Source organism: Schistocerca piceifrons, chromosome 1 (assembly GCF_021461385.2).
Source record: "Schistocerca piceifrons isolate TAMUIC-IGC-003096 chromosome 1, iqSchPice1.1, whole genome shotgun sequence".
NCBI classification, from domain to species: domain Eukaryota; kingdom Metazoa; phylum Arthropoda; class Insecta; order Orthoptera; family Acrididae; genus Schistocerca; species Schistocerca piceifrons.
Genome location: NC_060138.1, coordinates 1,146,364,727 through 1,146,389,842, shown reverse-complemented (window position 1 = coordinate 1,146,389,842; position 25,116 = coordinate 1,146,364,727). Strand labels below are relative to the sequence as shown.

At 44.1% G+C, this 25,116-nt stretch overlaps 1 protein-coding gene across 1 annotated transcript in view; it reads left to right on the top strand.

Annotated features, from left to right (window-relative positions):
- Positions 1 to 7,047: 7,047 nt before the first annotated feature.
- LOC124801412 (transcription initiation factor TFIID subunit 13) overlaps positions 7,048 to 25,116 on the top strand; it is a 30,115-nt gene continuing 12,046 nt past the window's right edge. Inside the window, exon 1 of the mRNA XM_047263073.1 lies at positions 7,048 to 7,185. Coding sequence (XP_047119029.1) covers positions 7,165 to 7,185 — 21 coding nt within the window. The 5' untranslated portion in view covers positions 7,048 to 7,164. The remainder of the gene's footprint in view (positions 7,186 to 25,116) is intronic.

Here is a 25,116-nt window from a genome sequence, read left to right as displayed (position 1 = left end):
CATACAGTTGGCTAGGCGAGAGGTTTAGCAGAATCACGGGAAATCACTCCTAGAAGCGTGCTATGAATAAAAACTCTGTACTCCAAATTACAGGGAGAGGGCGGTAGCTGCGCCCCCCCCCCCCCCCCTCCTCCCCGCCCAGTGGGCGCACATGCCACTATGAAGACGTAACGTGTTGAAACATTGCGTCCCGCCAGCGACGTAAGTCAATGCAGAAGCCAAGAATATTTCATCTCAGTGGAACGTGTTCTGTAGCATTCTGATCAGTTTACATGTGTAACCACGGAAGTGTTGTTTACTGCAAATTTAATAACATCGGAATCCCACTAAAAATTCTCACCGTTTCGCAGTGCGAAGGAGGAACTTAACGAGGCGCACCAAGAAAGCAAGTTTCCTGGTGTTGTTCCCTTTAAAGTAGACGCATTTAGCCGGAAAAACTGCGCATGCGCAACACATCTATGACGTGACAATCATATGCCTTTCGGACAGGTTCCGCTTGGAGCCAGTACCGCGGCAGCAGTGTCCCCAAATGAACTCTATTATACGTTCGCCCGCCACCTGTGAGGTTCGGTCAGTGATAGGGTTCCTTAATGCACAAAACATGGCGCCCGTCGAAATACATCGTCAGCTCTGTCGGGTCTACGAGCCCATCATCATGAACAAACAGGTGATGCGTCGCTGGTGTAGGCATTTTCCCGAAGGTCGTCAAAGTGCCTAGGATGAAGAGCGGAGTGGGCGGCCGTCCCTCATCAATGATCATCTGGTTGAGCTAGTGTAGCAGTGCATCCTGAAGAACATTCGCTTCACAATCATGGAGGTCAGTAGCCATTTTCCAGGGATATCGCGATCCTTGTTGCATAAAATTATCACTAAGGATCTGACGACTGTCACACGCTGGTTCCATTCACAGGGGGGGCAGACTTCTATGGCACTTCTACGAAAGTTGATCCCACGATAAGACGTGTCTCAGTTCTTTTGGTGACTATGTCGAAAAATAACTCAAACATAGCTGTACCTGTTGCCAATAAAGTTTTTCATGTAACTGCATTGTATTTGTTTTCCAAAAAACACGGAAACGTACTTTCTGGAGCCACCTCGTACAATGCTATGGACAAAAGAAGACAGTCAATATCTGACATTCGTTTCATTTATGCAGGTAAGTCTAAAGTAGTGGTGCTACATGCCAGGTAACAAAAAGAACTTCAAAATATGTTCAGAATATCACATTTCAGCCTCACCCGAAATCTGTTCAATAATTGACAATGATGATTTATCCAATATTTGACAGGATTCCGGAAACCTCTACGTAAATTGCGAACGGTTACGCGTACACTGAAATGCCTCGCGGCTTTACTTGCTGAACGATAGATCTTGCTTCGAAGAAAAGCAAGCTACGTAAATGGCCACAAATTCCCTATAATTTGGAAATATAAAGAAAATTATGATTTATATTATCTCTGGTCGATCGGAATTGGGTGTAAGTCGATCGATAAGCCCATCGGCAAGCACGCTCTCGTTTTGCTGAGTTATGCAAACTCAAAAAATGATTTCCATGCACACCTCGAGAGGCAGAAGAAAGTTTCAGGAAAATGGAACTGTATAGTCTCTTTTTTTACAAAAAAAAATGGCTCTCAGCACTATAGGACTTAACTTCTAAGGTCATCAGTTCCCTAGAACTACTTAAACCTAACTAACCTAAGGACATCACACACATCCATGCCCGAGGCAGGATTCGAACCTTTTTTTACAATTTTTCTATATATTGATAAGCGCACAGCTATGAAGGAAATGAGAATACCGAATTACGTTCGAAAGCGATCTTCATTAAAGTGGTAGTACTACTAGTACGAAAGAGGCGACACAGCAATATAACTAAAAGTCGTAATACCGAAGGCGATGGATTACCTTACAAGAAACTTTCACGCAAATGGCAAGTTAAAGGACTTTTTTTTTTTTTAACAGTAGAGCCATATCGGTGTCTCTCCGTATCACTTAAGTGTTGAGCATATAGGGAATAACGATCAGCACTTCACACCTTTGTGCATGAAAGCAATTTCTCCATTTATATTAAAAAAAAAAAAAGCAAAAAGCACGTCTTCCAAGTGGTATTCACGGACAGTTAGTTATGTAGAGTATGAAGACACGATTGTAATTCTGTGTGTACACCAATAAGAGAGAGCTTGTATGAGGGTGAACGGGAAAGACGCAAATTCATTTCACACACACACACACACACACACACACACACTCACTCTGCATCCGATGGCGTAACGGTTCAAAAAAGGAGGCACTCTATAATAACTACAATTTACTTCTGCTAACAGTCTATATGTGTGATTATTCCGCTATATTAACATACGTATAGAAATATGCACGAGAGTCGAAAACGCATGACATTACTCAATTTAACGCGCAACGTATGTTCTGTAGCCTACTACGACGGCTGCAACTTTCATTTTCACGAGAACAATTGAGGATGCATCCGTTTCAACACATCGTAGATGTCGCCGTTTCGACATGAAACATCTAGTTGTACTTGAGAAAATAAAAATGATAAATTAGAGCTGTATTACTGCCTGCGATTTAATGTGCGTTGTTCGAATGCTTCGAAGAACTTTAAAACTTAACATCTACTCCAAATTTCATGAAAATGATGCATACATAAAAACTGTGATCCAAAATCCCTTGCAATTACTATCAGTTTTCTAAATAGTATGCCTTGAACAATAGTGCAAAAAATGGCTCTGAGCACTATGGGACTTAACATCTATGGTCATCAGTCCCCTAGAACTTAGAACTACTTAAACCTAACTAACCTAAGGACATCACACAACACCCAGCCATCACGAGGCAGAGAAAATCCCTGACCCCGCCGGGAATCGAACCCGGGAACCCGGGCGTGGGAAGAACAATAGTGCAGATGTCGATATTTTTGCGAACTATACATGTCAGCTGAGGCTTTAAATATAGAAAGCCGCCCATCATTAAACAAAATATAATGGAACATAACGTAGAAAGGGCAAATTATTATTCAAATATAACTTAAATATAGCAAAGTTGGTGGGAATGAAATGACGTGGCTCACACGAAAGGATTTAAGCCGCTCACTTTTTCAAACTTCGAATGCAGTAGGCGTACCATACGTTAGACAGGAAGAAGTTCACATTCCTGCGTCTAAAATGCACGCGACAATTTCCAAATCCTTTCTACGCTTTGAACGCCGTTCACGATGCCAGCGATATCTGAATGATACGTGTTCTGGTAATTATTTCTTAATAACTAGTGCACATCTTTGTATAAAAGTGACGCTATTTAATTATCTCCAAAGTAAACTGAAATATTTGTCTCAGTTGCGGCTGGGCTGATAGCGCCGACTTCTGAGAGGAATTAGGTGAAACAATTGAAATGTAATGAGCGTAAGGCATTGTTGGCCGTGAGGCCCCATGCGGGGGTTCAAAAATGGCTCTGAGCGCTATGGGACTTAACTTCTGAGGTCATCAGTCCCCTAGAACTTAGAACTACTTAAACCTAACTAACCTAAGGACATCACACGCATCCATGCCCGAGGCAGGATTAGAACCTGCGACCGTAGCGGTCGCGCGGTTCCAGACTGTAGCGCCTAGAACCGCTCGGCCACCCCGATCGGCCATGCGGGGGTGTTCGGCCGTAGTATTGCGAGTCCTTTTTAGTTGACGCCACTTCGGCGACTTGCGGGTCAATGATGATGAAAATAATGATGGACACACAACGGTCAACCCCCTGTCGGGAATCGAACCGGCGCCCCCTGCGTGTCAAGCGGAAACGCTACCGCTACGCTACATGAGAAACAATCATCAAGTTACATCGCAGCCAAGTAAACTTCATATCTGCAGGTAGCATTCTTGCTAGAACTGTAAGCTGAATTCTGCAGCAACTACTCGAATACACAATTCATTGGCACTGCGGTTGATAGTAAGAAATTTTCGTATAATAAAATAAAGCATTATAGTTTCATGTTCATTCATAATTCTTAAAATTCACAGCAGAAGTCCGGTTCACCCACTGCTACATAGCTGCCACCCCTCTGTTAAAACAAACATTCTTCTTCTTATCGTCGGCCGCGGTGGCCTCGCGGTTCTAGGCGCGCAGTCCGGAACCGCGCGACTGCTACGGTTGCAGGTTCGAATCCTGCCTCGGGCATGGATGTGTGTGATGTCCTTAGGTTAGTTAGGTTTAAGTAGTTCTAAGTTCTAGGGGACTGATGACCACAGCTGTTAAGTCCCATAGTGCTCAGAGCCATTTGAACCATTCTTCTTATCTGAATACTACTTTACCGCCAATGAACGTACGTATCCGGTTTAGAGAGTATGCAGTCTCACATATTTCGTGAAACACTCGTAATTCCTGAGCACAAGCTATTATATCACTGTCATCATCCATTGGCTCTCGATGTCCTGATGGGAGTCTATTAAATACAGTACAACAGAGATGAGCAAACTCGACACTAGTTAGCACCTATAGACCAAGCATCTTGTATGAACGTTATAAGAAATTCATAAGGAGTGAGTTTATGGCTCACATCGACGATTCTAATAATTTACATTTCGCAGATATACATCTCCGCATAGAGTCGCAATCGAAGTCCACCCAGTTTCATGAGGCCACAAGAGAAGCTGCTGGGAAAGCGATGCAGCGACATTGACATACAGGTAATGCGGATTCAGAGACCTGCATTGGGCAGTGAAACACATCATATGTATTTTAGTTCGTGGATCAAGCCAAAAAATTGTATAAAATACTCTGGTTAACCCAGTGGTTCCAGATCTTGAGGCCCCTTTGCGAGGCGTAACGGTTTTCAAGCATTAATGTGCTATATGGACTGGCTCAACTGGACGAGATGTAAAATATCAATTGTCACTAAATATTGCGGTTTTGTTGTTTACATAAATTGCTCGAAGACAGTTTGAGGTCATCGAAACAACAAAATGTTCAAAATAAGCAATCTTATGTGACAATGTTCGTCTGCAACGATCGAAGCTGTACGCGTACATTTGTTGCAGCTTCCGTATCTGCTACACGCAACCCCGGTATTTCACACGCAGATTATTTTCAGTATCGACAACAGTCAGATTCACTATTAACTGCTGCAGTCCTATTCCCATGTCAAGACTTACGTGTAAGACCAGAAGAACAGTTGATATTTAGTCTATCGAAAGGTGTAACCGTTTGATGTTGGGTGGAAACATAACTGATATCGCAGTAACTACAGACTTCTGAAAGGTTTCTTAACAATCGTAACTATGAAGAGGCTTTTGAACTCGACACCAGTTTTCTGCCACATCAGGCATAAGAGATGAAACAGTGGTTTCTGCGATTGCTTTCTTTATCGCTGTGACATGCGTTCCCAAGTCGTGACTTGAAAGCGTATGTCGAAGAATGGTCTACTGATCAGTACTGTCCTTTCAACTGCGTGTGCTGTTTAAAAGTCATTAAGCTACGTAAGTCAAAGCTTTCGAACTGTGTAACTGAATGTAAACCTGCCTAAGATATTTCAAAATTATTTCCATTTATCACAGATTTTATTTAATAGGTACTTGGAAGAGAATATTTCTTGGCTGCAGAAATTATGCGAGCATTTTCTCTTTACCTGCGTATTGGAGTGTGAATGTTTAGATTCCATTGCCACAGAAACGACGCTTCTGCTCTTCCTTCAACAAACAACGAATATTTTGTAACCAACAAGGTTATTATATGTCCTTAGTCGAAGATAATACACTGTCGAAACAATGACCATGGAACAATGGTTCGCCGATCACCAGTGGCCGTGATTTTCAGTCCCGGGAATGAACGCTGAGAAACATTACAATTTACTTTATCACTTCTCTGAGATGTCGACGGAACAATAATCAAACGAGACGGCAGGTAACGTAAATGTTAAGAAAAACACAATTTTTACGCATTATCAAACTCCTCGATTCACCATACACAGGTATCTGGTTTGGCGTCTTACGAGCAAATTCTTTTGTGGAGAACTCAGGAAAACGCACTGATAGAGTAGTCCTATAGGAATTAATGAAATAGCAGCGCAACACGACTTGTGCGAAACAAGCTAGAACTGCCAAAAATATAGCACAGAAAAAACAAAAACAAACAAAAAAAATAGCTCAGGACATCGCCGCTGTGTTTGATGTACGAATGCCGCGGAGTCCGTCCACTAAGATAATCATCGTAAAGCATAAGGAAATGAAAAATATTTAGAGACATTACATTTTCTTGCGTAAAATTAGCGCTTTAGTAAAAACCTGTTGCAGCAAGGCAATAAACGTTACTAAGAAAAGAGAAAGGATCTGCTTACGAGGAATTTCATGCGCATGTAACAAAAAAATAACTTATCTTTGGTATCTCCAAAATCGTTTTACTTAGTTCATGGAACAAACACAGTTTCGCACGGAATTTTATGTACGTAACAGGTTAACATAACTGACATTTCTGATATGCCATGAAGCTATTCTCATACGAATAGAAAACTGTGTGTGATTCCAATTGTACTTACGGACTGTGACAGTTTTGGGATCAAACGCCGACACCTTCTCCTCGATGAAGTCAATCCTTGTCCGTAGTTTGGTCGCCCTTTCGGAAACATCTTGAAGCTGTTTAGCGAGGTCATCGAATATGTCGTTTGCTATAACAACTAGCGAAGCCAACTGTCGCAACGCATTGCTGAGCGTATTATTCGTCACTGCTTCCAATTCATATTCCGTGACCACCGACGCGCTTTCTTCCTTGTGCAAACTCTGCCGGCTCAGGTAAATTGGCTCGACAATGCGCTGAATAAACGGCATATTTATTCTTCTTTAACGTTCTGCCTCGTTTGATCTTCATTCCCGCTTGAATTTTATAGAATACGAAGTAATTGCAATAAACTTAAGGTTCGTTCATTTTGCCGTTTCATTTGTTCCCGCCATCTGACGCGCGCACCACTCGCACCACACACTTTGAAGTTTACGCCAAGACTGCCATACGAGCACCTGGCCAGTGGGCTGCAGTAGTGCCAACGCTGCGGAGAAAGGCTGGTTCTGTTAGCAGTACAGATCGTGCCATCTAGCGGAGAAAAGTTCCTGCATTTAGTATGCGGAAGCGTTTTGTTGACAATTGAAGTGTTAACTGTAAAGTTGTGTGTTCAGGATGGATGAAGGATTTGAAGGGGTAAATTAATTGATTTATCAAATTTTTTAGACATTGTGTTCGTATTATTTTCTTTTCTGTGATCTGTGTATGACATATAATAGGTTACATCGCTCCACTACTATTATGTGTATAACATGTTATTCTTTTACCAGATTTTCATTCAGTGAATTCATGTTACTTGTATTTTATTACATTTTATTTATATTGCTACATCTTTTGAGCTCAGGCTCACATTCAAATCCCCCTTATAAGTCCATAATGACGAACAGAATTTCTAAATACATAGCAGTACGGTACCTGTTTGTTTCATAACAAGTAGATGACCAATTTTTCGTAATTGCTCTTTCTGAATTCAAGTAGTCTCTATGAAGGAGGCTACATTAGAGCCTATTAAATCTGTTAGAACAGCAGCTGCTGAACGTTGTACAAAAAACAAATATTTTCGAACTTGTGTATCGCGTACGGTCCTATTGTAAATCCCAGTAAACATAACTATGACTGTGGAAACTCTCTCTTAAGAAGGGGAAACTGCAAGACTACACTACAGAAAATCTGTGTTTTTCTTTCAAAAGACTGAAGAAGATTGCAGTGCTGGTAAAAGAAGAAGAAGGCAGGTAGAAAATAACTGTACAGCCTGTTAAAGGGTTTGGAGGAAAAACAGATTAGAAGCCTTTTAACATCATTCGTTTGGAGAGTATCAGAAGTGGGTGCCAGTCAATTGAGTGTATGTGCGAAGATTTTTTTTTTTTACAGGGGAAAGCTTGATAACATATTCCCACTAATATACATTTGTAGTTCAACACTATGATCAGTGACACAGGAAACACATTGATCCACCAGGGACAGTAAGTAAGTCTCCCACAGCTTCTGCTTAGATTTCTGATTAGATAGCTAAGATTGGCTCTGAAGTTTTTCGCGATGAATTCCTTTCATAAAAAAGTTCTCTGTTTACTCGCCATGACAAAGTCGATAAAATTGAACGAGATTTACAGAAGACATTGAAATGTCTCTCAAAACAATTTTAAATAATCCTGGTGTTGTGAAAATGATAAATAAATGTATGGTTGTCAAAGCTACAAAGAAACTGCCTTGAGTTTTATGGCACATAGAAAATGTCTTGGAGCAGAAACTAGTGTGTTATGTGGAGAAACAAGGATCGTAATGAAACGAATTAAACGATTTTCTTTCATAAACAACAGTTTTCTCAAAGCTAAAGGGATCAACTAAATTATATGATAATTCTACCAATAACACACTGCTGAAAGGTTATTTGGCAGTGTAGATATCTTGGTGTAGTCATCATTTCCCATCACATGTTCTTTTCTTAATTAAGCCCTACATATTTCATTTATAGTTCGGCTGTAGCTTCTATGTAATCAAAGAGATTTGGCACAAAATTTCAACTAATTCCAAGTGAAGTTTTCATGTATCATTCTAGCATGTAACATTGAATTTCAGTGACAATTTTTGTTATTAACATCCCTGGCTGAACAGTAGAGGAGACAGACTGAAATCCTTGCTGATGCCTGTACAATCTGAGCACTTCTCTCATGGTCTCCCATTCTTATCGAGCCCTCTCTTTGACACTTTCTTAGTTTTGTTAAGTAATAAGGAAAGTAGCATAAAACTTTCTGTTTGTCATAAATATAGGAAATATTATATCTTACTATATGGCAACATTATAGGTTAGTGGATCCTTAATACGCATTTGTTTTGGAGGGAAATAAATTCAGAAGTGATTGTTGATGATTTGAGAGTAATTTTCTTTATTTTCACAAAGACACACATTAAGGTAAGGCTCTTCTTTAATGCATGGTTTCTAACACTAAGAAGTTCAATTTCATAAAAGTATTACATTGGACCTATCTATTATGTTCTTGGAAGTAAAGCTACTTGATAAAAATAACGTCAGTTCTAGCTATTAATTTTAGGGACGGGTATATAACACTAGTACATCATTGTGTTTGCTCTTCCAGTGTTTGACCCCTGTCAATGACTGGTACCATGGTTTTATTTTTACATAGGGTTCTAAACGTATTTGTCACTAAAATTAATTACATTGTGAATTCCTCTATTGGAAATGTATGTGTGTGAATCTTGGTTCCATCTATGACATGATGTCAATCACTGGAACAATTGGCTGTCAACAAATAGACAATCTTCTTCCAGATTTGAGACTGAAAAGAAATTACCAGCCTTAACAAATGACAAAAGTTAGAGAAGCTTTCAGTTAAAGTGTGTTTATGGTGCTGGCAGCTTTTGCAATGCATGCTGTTGTTGGCAATTCGTTTTGTAGCCAGGTGCGTGGTAATATGCCGTATGAGAATTACTGAATCTAATGAATTATTTTGGCAGAATATGTGAATTGATTACTTTTCTTTTCAATACTGTACGGGATTGACAATTATTGATTTGGCTGTTATGTATTATAAAACTGGGTACTGGTTTTCATGTATATTTCTTCTATTGTACATAGCTCAGAATTTTTTGGGAAATTGTTTTGTATTCCAATGTTATAGTTTGGTTGTGTGTTGGCAAAACCTGTGAATGTGACTGGAGGAAAACTGGCTGTGGTAACAGACTGATCTCCAGCATTGTCTGATGTATAGGTTTGGTTGAAGTGGTACAATTTGGTTTTGAGTGGCAAAGCCAACAAGTGTGACTGGAGGTAAACTGGCTCCGTTGATGGACTGATCTTAGCGTAGCCCAATTACGGTTTCGGAAACTTCGTGGGATATTTTTGAAATGTCTTGATTTCTGATGTTGTGCTTATGCAGGAACCTAATAGTACAGTGTCAATTTTACAGAATATTCTGTTTTGTATGACATTCTGCACAACATTTTTCATTATGCTGCCATGTAATTTCATACACTCCTCATGTTGATATTTGTTGAACACTGTTTTCTGATTGGTTTCAGCAGTTTGTCTAATCATCGTCATGTTCATTTCCCATAACGCACAGAACAGTTACCAAATGCAGTGCATAACATGAAAGCTACTGGCACCATAAATGGGCTTTCACCAAACTGTCGAGACAAGCACCACAATGACCACTACACTCAAAGATATTGGTGTGCCGAGGGTGGAATTCTATTACAGGTTTTGTCGAATACAGAAATGTACTATCCAGTACCAAAAGAAACATAGCTGAATGATATACAGAAAATAATGAGTACAATTGAAAGACAAAACCTGTTTACTAATGGAAGACCATTTAGTAAGTGGTACATGTCATTTATTAATTGACAGCCAGTTCTAAGAGAGAGAATGACAGAGAACTTTACAAATTTCTGTAAAAATGTCTCAGGGTAACAAATCATAACTATGCACAGAAAAAGAGCAGCATTTGAAGGGGAAAAAATTGTTGATAATAGCAAATGACACAAGCAGAGTTTTCAGTCAGATAAAAGCTCATTTTTTGCCATCTAAAGAAGAAAAAGTAATCACATGTAAGGGGAATAAAGGTGCATACAGTGATGGGAATGTGAGAAATAAAATCTGATTGTTACAAGGAACATGAGGGATTAGGTTACCTGGAAGTGCTTGCATGTGTGGTCCCACAATCTATGAAGACATGGCAAATTTGTCCCTGCCTTGGATAAATAAACAAGATATCCAGTGGACTCTCTTGCTTCTTGATTATAGTCATGTATTCCACACTGCTTTACACTTTTCGGAGTTCTGTTCGGAGAATGGTATGGTGTTTAGGAAATACGGAAGCGTCCGATCCCACCCGTCTGCTTTGATTCATGACGTCACAAATATGGCGGAAACGACCATAAACCACGATTCCAATATGGCGCATATAAAGTCATTACATACACATTATGAGGACGAAAATACATTAAAAAACAAACAAACACACACACACACACACACACACACACACACACATACACGGTCCACAAAAAGCCTAATGACACTAACGGGACAAGCGCGGGAAATAGGGGGTTTTTGGGTAGGGAAAAACTAAATATAAACAAATTTAGACACCCACCCCCATACAAAACGATGAAAAAAACCGGCAGCACAAAACTCCCCAAATACCACTAAACACAATATCATCTGGAATCGGACACTTCCCTTGACGTATATAGCTCAACAGCCGCTCCCAATCCCATAAATTAGGATCTAACACTTCCCTTGACCTATACAGCTCAAAAACATCTCCCGATACCAATACCAACATTCACAGCCACACATTGGGATCGAACACTTCCCTTGACCTGTTATGGTCCATGGTCCGAGGTGCTGGAACTTTAAGTAAGCCTCATTTCTTCATGACATACTGAACACTTCACGACTTCATCCAAAAATCCGAATAGTTGAAGAAATTTTATTAGAGACAGTGCACTATCCCTCATCATAGCCGACAACCGAAAACTGTTGACCCTGTCAGTCATATCCATACCTACCGAAGACATAAAAAAAGCAATTTACCAAAATTCACACATGACGCCACACTCGCAAACTAAACCAAAAACATCACCTAACACACCACATGAGAGCAGCACCGATCGCATCAAAACGACACCTACAAATACACCACTCTCACAAACTAAATTCTGCGCCATCGTGATGTCACACACAACCACCACCTTACATCATGGGTCAAAACCGACGGGTGTGATCGGACACTTCGGTCGACCCGAGTGTTTATTGCATTGTTCTCTAACTCAGAACATATTTTCACAGCCTAATTACCACAGATGATTTAAATCCTTTGAGCCTTTTTTCAGTTGATTGTGACTGTTAAATGTGAATTTCAATGATTGGTGCACTTGAAAATCTTGTATGTCAAGGACTGGCGCAACTGATTTGATTACAAAACAATTTCTTAAAAGTAGTGCAAACAATTTAAGGTGAAAAGTTGCTCAGGAATACAACTCTAGACTATAAAATATTACTTTTTCAAGCAGTGAGTTTTGAACCTAACAGAAAAGGCACACATCTCATCACTATGCTGTCAAACACTGGTGAATCTATCTTACTTACAATATTTTTCCGAGGATTTCAAATATTTTGCACGATTTTAAGGGTAACAAATCCTTTGAAGATGAACCAATTTTTCTTGCTTACATTTGTAAACTGAATATCAGAATTTCTCCTGTGCCTGTATCCAAACTGATCATTGTGTAACAGAGTCTCACTTTGTTTTTCCATTCTGCTGTGCCACCCTGCGGGTCCGGGGGGTTAGAATAGGCCCGAGGTATTCCTGCCTGTCATAAGAGGCGACTAAAAGGAGTCTCTCATGTTTCAGCCTTTATGTGAAGGTCCCCTGTAGGGTTTGACCTCCATTTTCAAAATTTTCCTGAAGAGTGAGCCAATTGGGAAAGGGCACATTACATGGTGCATAGTGTCCATCATGCACTTAGGCCTCTCGCAGTCTTCATCAACGTGGATCTACACTTCCGCTCATTCTCCAGTTGTTGGGTGAACTCACCCTCCTGGGTGTTTTCTCCTCCATCCTCTGTGCAGTATCAATTTCTGCTCTGTCAACGATAATGGACTTCTTAGCTTGTTTGCACCTGGTATCCAGCGCAGTAGCCAGTCCGTTGTGATGGGGCCACCATGTACCCTGTTGGTTGTAGCCACCTGACCACACAGGGATCGCTCTGCTGATGCCTGCGCCATTAACTCCCCACCTATGCCCATCACCCTGGGGCATCGGGACTCCTGGCAGGGCCCCTGATCGGAGTGGGTGGCACCATGGCGCAAGACTCACCGGAGGAGAAACACCCCTCTGAAGATGTCCAGCGCAGCTCTGGACGAAACGTTAGGAGCTGAAGAGTTTCATGGACCACGACCTTACATCCCGGAAGGTTTACCAGAAGCAGCTTATTTTCCCAGGTACCTCATATGTACGAGAGTTGATGGGGAACCTTTCCTGTCAATGATACCAATTTTTTGTGGAGCATTTAGAGGAAAATGTTGGAGAGGTGGAAGACTTGTCCAAAATGCAGTCAGGGTCAGTCTTGATCAAACCAGCATCCTCTGCCCAGTCACGGGCACTACAAGCCTGTGACAAGCTGGGGGATGTTTCTGTTTCCATCATGCCTCATAAGAGCTTAAATATGGTCCAGGGTATCATATTTTACAGGGACCGTCTTTGCAGTCTGACAATGAGCTGCGTGCCAATTTAGAGTGACGAGGTGTGCATTTCATCTGGCACGTCCACCGGGGTCCAAGCAATAATCAGGTTGCCACCGGTGCCTCATCTTGGCCTTCGAGGTTGACACATTACCCAAGAAGGTCAAGGTGATGGTCTACTGCTGTGACATAAAGCCATATAGCGGTGCTTTAAGTGCTGGAAGTTTGGCCATATGTCTTCCCTCTATACTTCCAGTGTCACCTGTTGGGATTGTGGACATCCTTCACATCCCAATACTTCCTCTGCCCCGCCTCCCATCTGTGTCAGCTGCAGAGAGCACCATTCGCCTTGCTCGCCAGACTGCAGTATTCTCCAGAACGAAATAAAAATAATGGGATACAAGACCCTGGACCCACTGACCTACACTGAGGTACATGACGTCAACCGACGCTGCCACTATGACAACGGTTCTACCACGTTCTGTTCCACTGCGTACAGTTGACTCTCAGAACAGTCAGGCTCCACCTGCCCCCTTGAAGGTGGAGGGCACTTCCCTCTCTTCTGCTGCTGCTGCACAACCTACTTCAGGAGCAATCCTCCCCCCCCCCCCCCCCCCCTCCCCTCCCCCTCGCCCAACCATCGGGGATGTCAGTCCCCCATTTCTCAGCCGGAGAAGAGTTAAGTCTTCTTTGGCTCCTCTCGCTAGGAAGGGATCCCTTGGGTCACTCCCTCCCCAGCTTCCTACCAGTGGCAAAGCTGACACCCACCAATGGCTGAAGCAACCACAGGTAGCTGGTTGTAGGGCTTCATGGTCCTCCTCAGTCCCTGAGACTGAATCAATGAAGCACTCCCAGCCGGACAAACCTAAGGAGCAGCGAGAGAAACATAAAAAGAAAAAGACTCTCTAGAACCAAGGCAATGCAGTGACACCCACACCACCACTCCCTACAAGCTATGTGTCTGAGGATGAGGTGGAGATTCTGACGTCCACTGAGGACCTAGAGCTTGCTGGGCCCTCAGATACAATGGATGTCGATCATACAGGTACTCACCTGGTGGCAGCAGGTGACCCTGAGGCGTAGACTGCCTCATTGAGTGTTTCATGCCTTCCCAGTCTCCCGATCACGTAATTTTCCAGTGAAATTTGGGCAGTTTTATCCCCCATCTCGCTGAGCCACGGTAACTGTTAAGCTTTACACCTGCTTTCTGCATTGCTTTCTAGGAAACCTGGTTCCCAGCAATGCAGACCCCTGCCCTCCACGGCTATAAGGGATGTTACAGGAACCGTAGTGACTATAATCGAGAGTCAGGTGGAGTTTGCGTTTACGTCCTAAACTCACTCCGTAGTGAAACTGTGCCCCTTCAAACCCCTCTTGAAGCTGTGGCTGTCAGAATAAGGACGATGTAGGAAATAACTGTCTGCAATGTATATCCTCTTCCAGATGGTTCAGTACCCCTGAATGTATTAGCTCCACTGATTGACCAACACCCTGAACCTTTCCTTCTTTTGGGAGATTTTAATGCCTATAGCCCCTTGTGGGGTGGCACCATGCTTACTGGCCGAGGCAGAGATGTCAAAACTTTGCTGTCTCAGTTTGACCTCTGCCTCTTAAATATTGGGGCCACCACACATTTCAGTGTGGCTCAAGGTAGTTACTCGGCCATTGATTGCACCCCAGGACTACTCGCATCCATCCACTGGAGAGCACATGACGACCCGTGTGGTAGTGACCACTTCCACATCTTCCTGTCACTGCCCTGGTGTCAGGCCCACGGACGGCTGTCCAGATGGGCTTTAAACAAGGCGGACTGGGAAACTTTCACCCCTGCTGTCACCATTGAATCTCCTCCACACGGGAACATCAGTGTGATGGTTGAGAAGGTGACTACAAAAATTGTTTCTGTTGCAGAAAACACGATCCCTCATTCTTGATGGTGCCCCCTGGTAAAAGACAGTCCCTTGGTGGTCGCCAGAAGTCGCTGAAGCAATTAAGGTGCTTCATGGAGTTCTGCAGCGGCATAAGCGGCACCCTCCCCTGGAGCACATGGCCTTTAAACAGCCCCGTGCTCACCAACTTATCAAATGACGGAAGAAGGTGTGTTGGGAGAAATATGTCTCGACCATTGGGTGCCATACATCACCTTTCCAACTCTGGGCAAAGATCAAACATGTTTTCAGTTACCAGACCCCAACAGGTGTTCCTGGTGTTAACATAAATGGCATATTATCTATCGGGGCAGACGCGATTGCCGAACACTATGATGAGCACTATACCTGAGCCTCTGCATTAGAGAATCACCCCCCAGTCTTTCGCACTCTTAAACAGCGGCTGGAAGGTAAAGTCCTTTCGTTTAGTATACACCACAGTGAATCCTATAACGCCACATTTACAGAGTGGGAGCTCCTCAGTGCACTTGCACATTGCCCCGACACAGCTCCTGCACCAGATTGGATCCACAGTCAGATGATTAAACATCTCTCATCTGACTACAAGTGACATTTCCTTGTCACGTGTGTAGTAGTAGTTCCGATGGAAACAATAAGTTGCCGGATCTAGCAGTGTTTCATACATCAAAAGTGTTGGAAAGTGACGGCATAATTATTCCGAAGTGTGTGTAGAAATATCGGAATTTTTCAGTGAATTTGGTGATGAGAAAAGACATATATTCTGCGTGGCGTATTGAGCAGGTCGGTGGCTAAAAACTGTGACTGCATTTGGTACCGACAGTCTTAATATTTGGCGAGCATTCTCAATCAAAAACAATCAGTATTTTTGTAGCCATTACGTTTTCGGGAAATGCAACACCATAAACTTGCTAACGTGAGTGAAAGGGATTATGAGTGACTGTGTTAAGACTAGCACGGGCTTGGCAGTGATACTTGTTTACCTAGGTTTCAGAATATATTAATTGAGGACAAAATTTCCAACCTTTCATTTCGTGTTTCTCCCGAAACGTAGATTAGTGACTTAAATTGCAGCCTGGTTCATGTCGAAGTACAGTAGGTTTCACTTGGCTTTCCTACTGATCATCTGCTGAGACAATGATCACAGGTAGGTGTAGGTTTGTCGTAAAGGGACGGAAAGTACCATGCCCCTGCACCACTCCCGATTTTTACCCAAAACTTCCTGTCGCTTCGTACTTTTCGTGTCCAAGTTGGTGCCTCCCATACTTCCCCCCATATCCAGGAGAATGGGGTCTCACAGGGCTCTGTAATGAGTGTTTCTCTATATTTAGTGGCCATTAATGGTCTAGCAGCAGCTGTAGGGCTGTCTGTCTCACCTTCTCTGTATGCAGACGAGTTCTGCATTTCATACTGCTCTACCAGTACTGGTGTTGCTGAGCAGCACCTACAGTGAGCCATCCACAAGATACAGTCATGGACTCTATCCCACGGTTTCCAGTTATCAGCCACAAAGTCATGAGTTATGCACTTCTGTCAGTATCATACCGTTCATACAGAAACAGAACTTTACCTCAATGACGATCCACTCACTGTAGTGGAGACATATTGATTCTTAGGACTGGTTTTCGATGCCTGATTGCCTTGGCTTCCTCACCTTCGTCAGCTTAAGCGGAAGTGCTGGTAGCACCTCAATACCCTCAGCTGCCTGAGCAACACCAACTAGAGTGCAGATCGCTCTATGCTGCCGCAGCTCTGCAGTGCCCATGTTCAGTCCTACCTTGACCATGGGAGTGTGGTTTATGGTTCAGCGGCATCTTCAGCATTGCATTTACTCAACCCAGTGCACCACTGTGGCGTTCGCCTAGTGACAGGAGCTTTTAGGACGAGTCCGGTGACGAGTGTCCCTGTGGAAGCCGGAGTGCCTCCTTTGCAGGTTAGACGTGCACAACTGCTGACCAGTTACGTAGCACGCGTTCATAGTTCTGCTGTGCATCCGAATTACCGTCTCCTTTTCCCACCCATGGTGGTTCATCTCCCACATTGGCGCCCCAGGTCAGGGCTTCCAATTGCAGTTCGTGTCCGATCCCTTCTTTCTGAACTGCCTTTATCACCTATACTTGAGGTCCATTCACATACACCTGCATGGTGTACACCTAGGCCGCAGCTTTGCCCGGACCTTTCACACGGCCCTAAGGACTCAGTTAACCCCGCGGCTCCTCACCACCACTTCCTCTTGGTTCTTGGCAAGTACCGAGGCCTTAAAGTGGTTTACACTGATGGCTCGGTGGCTGATGTTCATGTCTGCTTTGCGTATGTCCATGGAGCACATATTGAACAGCATTCCTTGCCTGATAGCAGCAGTGTTTTCACTGCCGAGCTGGTGGCTATACCTCGTGCTCTTGAGGTCATTTGTTCATGCCCTGGGGAGGCGTTTCCTGTGCGTACTGACGCCTTGAGCAGCCTACAAGCTCTCAACCAGTGCTACCTTCATCATCCATTGATAGCGACCATTCAGGAGTCCATCTATGCTCTGGAATGGTCCGGTCGTTCAGTGGTGTTTGTCTGGACCCTAGGTCACGTCGGAATCCCAGGCAACGACAGGCTGGCCAAACAGGCTACGCAGAAACCACTTGTGGAGATCAGCTTCTCTGCAACTGACCTGTGTACATTGCAAGGTTTTGCAGCTTTGGGAGACAAAATGGCATAACCTCAGCACGCACAACGCACTGCGTGCCATTAAGGACTACGAATGTGTGGCAGTCCTCTGTGCGGGCCTCTCGCAGGGACTCTGTGGTTCTCTGCTGGCTCCGCATTGACCACTCTTGGGTGACACGGCTACCTCCAGCACCATGATGACCCATCTCAGTGTCAGTGCGGCGCCCGGCTGACAGTGGCCCATATCTTGGTGAGCTGTCCTTCTTTGGCTGCCCTGCGATGGACTCTTCAGTTACTGTTTTAGCTAACAACGCCTCCTTGGCTAATTTAGTTTTACGTTTTACACGCGATTATGGGTTCTGTATACGTTTTAGCACCCGTCCTTTGTCCCTTTGTGTTTTCCACTCTTAATGCTTTTGGGGTGGATTTTTTAATGTGTTGCAGAGTGGCTGGCTTTTCCTTTTTATTCTCGTGTTCGGCCAGCCACGGTCATCTGCTCTCTTGTTTTTACCCCTTCTACCTGTTTCTTGTTATTTTACTGGTAACAAGGTACCGTTGAGCTCGCAGTTTGGTCTCCCCCCCCCTCCCTCCCCCCATTTAAACCAACCATTCTTTCCTCCTTTTGGGAGATTTTTACGCGCATAACCCCTTGTGGCGTGGTGCCATGCTTACTGGCTGAGGTAGGGAGGTTGAAAATTTAGTGCCACAACTAGACCTCTGCCTATTAAATACTGGGGCCACCACACATTTCAGTGTGGCACATGGCACATATTCAGCCATTGATCTCCCACTTTGTAGTCCTGGCCCTCTCCCATCTATCCACTGGAGAGCACAAGATGACCTGTGTGGTACTGACCATTTCCCCATCTTCCTATCACTCCCTGGCGTCATGACCACAGACAACTACAAGATGGGCTTTAAACAAGGCAGACTGGGAAGCTTTCACTTCTGCTGTTACCGCTGAATCTCCCCTACATGGTGCCACCAATTTTGCCATTGAGCAGGTCACTACAACACTCGTTTCTGCAGTGAAAAACACAATCCCTCTTTCTTTAGGGTGCACTCGGCGAAAGACAGTCCCTTGGTGGTCACTGAGGCAATTAAAGAGCATCAGCGAGCTCTGCAGCGACATAAGTGGCACCCTTCCCTAGAGCACCTAATAGCCTTTAAGTGGCTCCGCTGTACTCACCAGATGGAAACCAGAGTGTTGGGAGAGGTACGTGCCAACCATTGGGTGCCACAGGTCACCTTCCCAAGTCTGGACGAATATCAGACGTCTTTTTGGATATGAGACCTCAATGGGTGTCCCTGGCAATAACATCACTGGCGTGTTATGTACCAACACAAACACGATTGCCAAGCACTTTGCTGAGCACTATGCTCGAGCCTCTGTGTCGGGGAACTACTCTCCAGCCTTTTGCACCCTCAAATGGCGGATGGAAAGTCCTATCATTACTACATGCTACAGTGAACCCTATAACGCCCATTTACAGAGCGGGAGCTCCTCAGTGCCCTTGCACATTGCCCCAACACAGCTCCTGCACCAGATTGGATCCACAGTCAGATGATTAAACATCTCTCGTCTGACTACAAGTGACATCTCCTCATCACTTTCAACCGGATTTGAAGCAATGGCCTCATTCCATCGCAATGGTGGGAGAGCACCATCATTCTGGTGTTCAAACTCGGAAAAAAACCACTTGATGTGGATAGCTATCGACCCACCAGCCTCACCAACGTTCTTTGTAAGCTGCTGGAGCGTAAGGTATGTTGATGGTTGGGTTGGGTCCTGGAGTCACTTGACCTACTGGCTCCATGTCAGGACGGCCTCCGCCAGGGTCGCTCTACCACTGATAATCTTGTCCCCCTCGAGTTTGCCATCCGAACAGCCTTTTCCAGATGCGAAAAGCGTATGGTACAGCCTGGTGACATCATATCCTTGCCACATTATACGAATGGGGTCTGCGAGGCCCACTCCCAATTTTTATCCAAAACTTCCTGATGCTTTGTACTTTTCGTGTCCAAGTTGGTGCCTCCAATAGTTCCCCCATATCCAGGAGAATGGGGTCCCACAGGGCTCTGTAATGAGTGTTTCTCTATTTTTAGTGGCCATTAATGGTCTAGCAGCAGCTGTAGGACTGTCCGTCTCACCTTCTCTGTATACAGACGAGTTCTGCAATTCATACTGCTCTACCAGTACTGGTGTTGCTGAGCAGCACCTACAGTGAGCCATCCACAAGGTACAGTCATGGGCTCTAGCCTACGGTTTCCAGTTATCGGCCGCAAAGTCATGAGTTATGCACTTCTGTCAGTATCATACCGTTCATACAGAACCAGAACTTTACCTCAATGACGATCCACTCACTGTAGTGGAGACATATTGATTCTTAGGACTGGTTTTCGATGCCTGATTGCCTTGGCTTTCTCACCTTCGCCAGCTTAAGCGGAAGTGCTGGTAGCACCTCAATGCCCTCCGCTGCCTGAGCAACACCAACTGGGGTGCAGATCGCTCTATGCTGCCGCAGCTCTGCAGTGCCCATGTTCAGTCCTACCTTGACCATGGGAGTGTGGTTTATGGTTCAGCGGCACCTTCAGCATTGCATTTACTCAACCCAGTGCACCACTGTGGCGTTCACCTAGTGACAGGAGCTTTTAGGACGAGTCCGGTGACGAGTGTGCTTGTGGAAGCCGGAGTGCCTCCTTTGCAGGTTAGGCGTGCGCAACTGCTGACCAGTTACGTAGCACGCGTTCATAGTTCTGCTGTGCATCCGAATTACCATTTCCTTTTCCCACCCATGGCGGTTCATCTCCCACATTGGCGCCCCAGGTCAGGGCTTCCAATTGCAGTTCGTGTCCGATCCCTTCTTTCTGTACTGCCTTTATCACCTATACTTGAGGTCCATTCACATACACCTCCGTGGTGTACACCTAGGCCGCAGCTTTGCCCGGACCTTTCACACAGCCCTAAGGACTCAGTTAACCCCGCAGCTCCTCACCACCACTTCCTCTCGATTCTTGGCCATACGTGGCTAACGCATGGTTACCTCCTCCATTGCAAGGACTCACCTCGGTGTCGCTGTGGCTCATAAATGACGGTTGTCCACCTCTTGCTGGATTTCCCACTTTCCCAGCACCCTAACTTCGGTGTTGGGCGACAATGCCTCAGCAGCAGCTTTGGTTTTACGTTTTATTCATGAGGGTGGGTTTTATCATTTGATCTAAGTTTTAATGTGTGTCCTTTGTCCCTCTGTGTCCTCCACCCTATTGCTTTTAGGGTGGAGGTTTTAATGTGTTGCAGAGTGGCTGGCTTCTGCTTTTTATTTTCATGGTCAGCCAGCCATGGTAATCTGCCCTCTTGCTTTGATCTCTTCTGCATGTTTCTTGCGTCTCTTTGTGATTTCCTTGTTGAATTTTGTCCATTCCCGTGTTTGCTGCCCTTCTGTCATTCTTGTGGTTTTCTCCTTTCTCCCAGCTGTGTTTTGTATGTCTCAACTGGTTAACTCCCACTCTTGTGAAACTATTTTAATCAGAATGAGGGACCGATGTCCTTGCAGTTTGGTCCCCCCTCCCTCTTTTAAACCCACCATTCTGCTGTGTATTATACTCTTAAGCAACATAGATGCATGAGCTGTCGAGCTGATTGTGTGATGGTTCTTGCACTGATGTGCCCTTTCTATCTTCAGAATTCTATGATTGATATTCTTCCAAATGTCCAAGGGTATGTCTTCAGTGTTGTAGATTCTGTACACTAGCTTTGAATAATCTTCTGGTTGTTACTTTCCCCAACGATTTTCGTAATTTCTAAGAAGTGTTGTCTATCTCTCCTGCCTTTTTTGATCGCAAGTCTTCCAAAGTGTTGTCAAACTCTTGATTATAATACTGGATCTTCTATATCATTCACATTGATACCAATTTCTTCTGTCATATCAGCAAACCCTCATTTCCAGAGAATCTCAGCGTACTCTTTCCACCTGCCTGCTCTCTCGTTTGCATTTATTTATGTAATTCCTTGTTCACTCTTAATGTTGATGCCTTTGTTTTACATTTCTACAAAAATTATTTTGATACTTTTACTTGTTGAATCTAAATTTGATCTTCCAGTGACCATTTCCTTTTCAGTTTCTTCACATTTTCCTTGCAGCCATTTCATTTTAACTTTCTTGCACTTCCTATTGATTTATATTGACTTATATTGCTGTATCCTTGGACATTTTTATATTTCCTTCTTTAGTTGGTCATTTGAAGAATTTCTGATGTTACCCACGATTTCTTGACAGTTACTTTTCTTAAAGCTAAATTTGTCCCTCCAACTTCTATTACTCCCCCTTTTAGGCAAGTCCATTCATCCTCAACTGAACTACTGAAAGCCACAAGCAACCGTACTTTAATGCACATATTAACATATTGTGCTGTCATTAGTGTCTATCACCTGACTACAACCCCCTGTGGGTCCAGGGATTAGAATAGGCCCGAGGTAGTCCTACCTGTCGTAAGAGGCGACTAAAAGGAGCCTCTCACATTTTGGCCTTTATGTGATGGACAACTGTAGGGTTTGACCTCCATTTTTCAAAACTTTCCCAAGGATCGGGCCAATTGGGGAAGGGTACCTTACATGGTGCATCATGTCCATTGTGGCTTGAGATCTTTAGCCCACTTTCTCGTCGTTGCACTGCACTCCAGCTCATTCTCCATCTCTTGGGTGAGGACACCTTCCTGGGTGCTTTTTCCACCATGCACTATGCAGTGTCACTTTCTGCGTCGATGATGACCATGGACTTCTTTGCACCTGATATCCAGCACGGTAGCCAGCCCGTTGTGGTGGGACCGCCATGTACACTGTTGATTGTAGCCCCCTGTCAACACAAGGATTACTCTGATGATGCCTGTGCCGTTAACTCCTCATGTATGCCAAGGGTGCCTTTGCTGCAGCTGGGTGGCACCAGTGGGGAGGGCCCCTGGCCAGAGTGGGTGGCATCAGAGTGGAAGATGTGCAATGAAGTACACCACGTCATCCCTTGCCGGTGATCAAACACCAGCAGTCTCTAAGCATTCCAAGTCTCAGTACATCCAATGAAGTATGATCCTGAATCGTTCCCCTCCCTGGCCACACCATGGGAGGAAAGCCAGGCTAAGGATGGCAGCAAACCTTACTCATCCTGGTATCTCGTATGTACGAGACCTGATGGGGACTCCTTTGTTTCGATGATGCCACAGTTTTTTTTGTAGAGCATTTAGAGAACAAGTTTGGGGATGTGGAGGGCTTGTTCAAAATGTGATATTGGTTCAGTCTTGATAAAAACAGCATCCTCTGCTCAGTCATGGACTTTACTTGCTTGTAACAAGTTGGGGGGTGTTTCTGTTACCATCACGCCCCATAAGAGCTTAAATATGGTCCAGGGTATTATCTTCCAGAGGGACCTTCTTTTGCAGTCTGACGATGAGCTGTGCACCAGTTTAGAGCAATGAGGTGTTCATTTCGTGTGGCACGTTCATTGGGTCTGAGGGATAATCAGGTTGCCACTGGTGCCTTCAACTTGGCCTTCGAGGGTTAACACCTTACCTGAGAAAATCAGTGTGATGGTCTACCGTTGTGATGTCAAACCATATATCCCTCCCCCGATGCAGTGCTTTAAGTGCTGGAAGTTCGGCCATATATTGTTCCACTGTACTTCCAGCGTCACATGTCGATATTGTGGATGTCCATCACATCCCAATAATCCATGTGTCCCACCTCCCATCTGTGTCAACTGCAGAGAGCCTCATTCACCTTGCTCGCCAGACTGCAGGATTTTACAGAAAGAGAGGAAAATCATGGAGTACAAGACCCTGGACTGACTGACCTACACTGAGGCTAAGAGAAAATATGAGCGCCTACATCTTGTGGCTGTGACCTCCTCATACGTCATTGCTATGAGAACAGTTGTAGCCCCATCAGTTCCGCAAATTCCAGCGGCTCTCAGAGCCAGTAGGCTACACCTGCCCCCTTGACGGTGAGGGACAATTACCCCCCGGTTGCTCCCACCTCTGGGGCACTGCCTACCTCGGGGACACTTTCCTCCCAACCATTGAGGACACCAGTCCCCACACAATGCGCCAACAGCAGCGTTAGTTTTACGTTTTATTCGTGAGGGTGAGTTTTTTCATTTGCTCTAAGTTTTAGCACATGTCCTTTGTCCTTGTGTGCCCTCCACCTTATTGCTTTCAGGATGGAGGTTTTAATGTGTTGCAGGGTGGCTGGCTTTTCCTTTTTATCCCCTTGGTCAGCCAGCCATGGTAACCTCATTTCTTGTTTTAACCTCTTCTACCTGTTCCTTGTGTCTTTGTGGTTTTCTTGTCCCTTTTTTTCCATTTAAGTGTTTGTTGCCCTTCGGTTGTCGTTGTGGTTTTTCCTTTCATTCTGTTTTGTGTTGTAAGTCTCATTGTCTTACTCTAACCCTTGTGTCATTGTTTCCGTCTGAACAAGGGACCAATGACCTGGTAATTTGGTCCCCTCCCCCTCTTTTAAACCAACCAACCAACCAACATGACCACAGGCAGTCTTTCCTAAATATCCAACAACAATGTTTTGTTTTGACAGCATGGTGTCATGGAATTCCTTGTTAAAGAGGAAAAATGTGCTGCAATTAACATCAGACTTCAACATTTCTACGAAGAAGCCTGTGTGCATGCCAGAATTGTTAAGAGACAGGGAAAAAAATAATCCTCATAGTGGTTGCCCTGGCCTACCTCCATGGAATGCAAAAAGGAAAGATTCTGAGTGATTTTCTTGAACCTGGACAAACCATAAATGCTGCCCGTTCTACAGTGCATTACACCATAAATACCCCAGAAAAAAAGTCATATTCCAGTCGGATAATGCATGTCATCACACTTCTCATGTTACTGTGGAGAAAATCAGAAACTCTTCCACATCCTCTCTACTGTCTCGACTTGGGCATCCTCTGACTGCCCCATCTTTTTGGTTTTTTTTTTTTTTTTTTTTTTTTTTAGGGAACAAATGTGAGGCCAATGCTATGAGATGAGAGTGTGTTTGTAAAGCAGTGTGTTAGTGTATTCAGAAAGCTGGAATAGTGTTCTATTGTAAGGGTAATTTCAAACTTGCAAATATGTGCGAAGAAATGGAGATGTTGTTGAAAAGTCTAAAAATTTTAAAAATTTGTGCCTATTTCTTTCAGTATGGGTCTTGTACCTAATGTCATAGTAATTATCAGAGAAGCTACAGCCTCAAAGAACTTCAGACTCACATCATTGTTCCTCAGTATTGCTGAGACCAGATCTGGGTACACCTCAAAACCC